General features: G+C 45.1%; 1 protein-coding gene across 1 annotated transcript; it reads right to left on the bottom strand.

Moving 5' to 3' along the window:
* Positions 1 to 540: 540 nt before the first annotated feature.
* Positions 541 to 2,724, bottom strand: LOC135983467 (olfactory receptor 5G9-like). Its single transcript, XM_065595771.1, has 2 exons — positions 1,828 to 2,724; positions 541 to 552 (listed from the first exon to the last, which is right to left on the bottom strand). Exons 1-2 carry the CDS (start codon positions 2,722 to 2,724, stop codon positions 541 to 543), a joined length of 909 nt encoding a protein of 302 aa, XP_065451843.1.
* Between the last annotated feature and the right edge of the window lie 245 nt (positions 2,725 to 2,969).

Raw genomic sequence — 2,969 nt, 5'->3', positions numbered from 1 at the left:
GAAATGGGTGAATTTCTTCTGGATTAATAATTTGGATTGACCTGAAACTATTCACAAATGTGATACAAATACTCCTAATAGCTTTGTCCCAAAACAATGTGTGTGTGGGTGGGGGGGGGGGGGGCAGGAGGATTTAGGTGCCGGTTGCAACCCAGCCACTGTAGGAGGCAGTGGTCGTCCTCCACTTTGTAATTTTTAGCCCAATAGTTGGGATGTTCACCTGTGAGGTGGGAGATCTGGGTTCAGTTCCCCCTTCTGTCCAGTACTGGGCAGAGCTAAGTGTGACACTGCACTCCATATGCTTTATGAAAATATGGTTCTGCTTATGACATAACTGGAATATGCTTTATGGTAAGTGCCCCATGTAGCATATCATTAGAAAGGTTATAATCTACTAAGTGTGTTCATCCCATTGGTTTACATGGTTTATTTCTATGTCTGGAGTTAGGAGAATAAGATATAAACTTGTATCACTGATGGAGACATATTAAGTGGAGGCCATTAACGGTGCTTCAGAAACAATGAACTCTGAATGGCTGTTTACCTGCCAATCTTCCTGTGTACATGTGGGCCAACTCAGGAAGAATGGAGACTGCGGTCTTACAGTGACATGCGACCATGTCACCTGATACTGAAATCCATCTTGAATCTGGTACTTTTCCAGGGGGTGGGGGGGAATTCCAAACAAAGGTTTTCCACCTTAGGGAAGTTCTATATGAAGTGGGAGAAGCAAACAATGAGTGTCTTCAGCTGGCTGAAAAGATGGCCTCCCCACCCCACAGAGATACCTGGAAACAAAAGGACTGTAACTACAGGGGTGGGTGACCTTTTCTGACCTGAGTCCAGACTTTTCTATCTGACTTGAGAAGAATTTTACCTGAAGTAACAACTGGGGTGAGAAGTTAACATTAGTAACTGATTTCTGAGTGTATTAAGCTTAGCCTTGCGTGTTTTGCTTTATTTTACTTTGTGATTTACTTTGTTCTGTCTGTTACTACTGAAAACCACTTAAATACTTCTTTTTATAGTTAATAAAATCACTTTTGTTTATTTATAAACTCAGTGTAAGTAATTGTTACCTTGGGGGGCAAACAGCTGTGCATAGCTCTCTTGCAGTGATATAGATGGGGAACATTTACCATTTACCCTGCATAAGCTTTATACAGAGTAAAATGGATTTATTTGGGGTTTAGATCCCGTTCGGAGCTGGGTGTCAGCGTGCTGGAGACAGGTATCCTGCTGAGCTGGTTCTGGGTTCTGAGCAGGTAGGGTTCTGGAGGTCCAGGCTGGCAGGTAAAATGGGATCAGAGGTAATTTCAGCACATCAAGTGACAGTCCCAACGGGGGTCTTTGTGACCGAACCTGTCACGCTATGCACTTGTATTTCCTGCATTTCCAGAAAGCATCCCAGCCCCTGAGTGCTGTGCAATTCCAGTCTGGGTTGCTCTCAATCACTCCTTTCAGAGTTGTTCTACTGTGGATAACTAATTAAATAACAACTGGAACAGAGATATGAAGTTGAGCATCTCACCCTCCAAGTGGGTGCCCCTCGCCAACAGCTTATAGAATCAATCTCTCTTTCTGGACCTGTGATTCTTCCCGTATTTTGTCCACTGATCTCATTTGGGGCCTGAAGACCTTGTTGGAATACAAACAAATTAAAAATAATAACAATACAATAATGAACAATATTCCCACCGGCTCTGCAAAATTACATTGCAATGGGCTGGGAATTGAATTCACCTGTTTCCACTCCCCATCACTAAATGAGTAAAGAGTTAAACAGATTCAAAAATTGGTTAGGAGTTTATTCATTGCTCTCTTCACGGCATCCTTCACCTCCGTGTTCCTCAGGCTGTAGATGAGGGGGTTCAGCATGGGGATCACCAGCGTGTAAAACACTGAGGCCACTTTGTCTGTGTCCATGGAATAGCTGTAGGTGGGACGTAAATACATGAAGAGGAGGGTGCCAAAATACAGGGCTATAGTAGTCAAGTGGAAAGTGCAGGTGGAGAAGGCTTTGTGCCTCCCCTCGGCAGAGCGGATCTGCAGGATGGTGGAGATGATATAGCCATAGGAGAGGAGGACAGTGACAAGGCTGCTCACTAGAATGCAGCTCATAAAAACAAACATCACAATCTCATTGTTGCGGGTGTCAGAACAGGAGAGCCCCAACAGGGGGGGGACGTCACAGAAGAAATGATTGATGATGTTGGAGCTGCAGAATGACAGCCGAAATGTAAAACACTGAATAACTAAATCCACAAACCCCACAGCGTATGCCCCAACCACTAGTTGGTTACAAAGCTGCCTGGACATGGTGACCGTATAGAGCAGCGGGTTACAGATGGCCACATAACGGTCATACGCCATCACCGCCAGCAACAGGCACTCAACATCTCCAAAAACAATTGAGAGATATTGTTGCACAGCGCAGGCAGTGTAAGAAATGCTTTTCCTCTCGGCTAAGAAATTTTGCAGCATCTTAGGGGAAATTATCGAGGAATAGCAGAGGTCACAGAAAGACAAATTACTGAGGAAAAAGTACATGGGGGTGTGGAGTCGGGGATCAATGGTGATTAAGAAGATCATCCCCCCATTTCCCACCAGGGTGATACCATAAACCACTAGGAACACCCCAAACAGGAGGACCTGCAGCTCCGGACAATCTGTAAGTCCTGAGAGAATGAACTCAGTCACCTCCGAGTGATTTCCCTTTTCCATCTCCTCTGAACAGAGATCTGGCAGCTACAGAGATGTGGGCAGGTGGATGGTGCGGATGTTCACAGCTGGTCATTCCAGTTGTATGATAAAATACACACAGTGTAAATACACTGACACGCAGGTTAATCATGCCCCGCATACGAAGACTCCTGCTCACTAATCCGAGCAGCAAACAGTGACTTGTGACTCTGCTGTAAGAGAATCAGGGTGAAAATCATCTCAGTCAGGGGTACGAGTTGGGGCTG

Source organism: Chrysemys picta, chromosome 4 (assembly GCF_011386835.1).
Source record: "Chrysemys picta bellii isolate R12L10 chromosome 4, ASM1138683v2, whole genome shotgun sequence".
In the NCBI taxonomy this organism is placed as follows: domain Eukaryota; kingdom Metazoa; phylum Chordata; order Testudines; family Emydidae; genus Chrysemys; species Chrysemys picta.
This window is presented reverse-complemented; position numbering and strand designations above follow the sequence as displayed.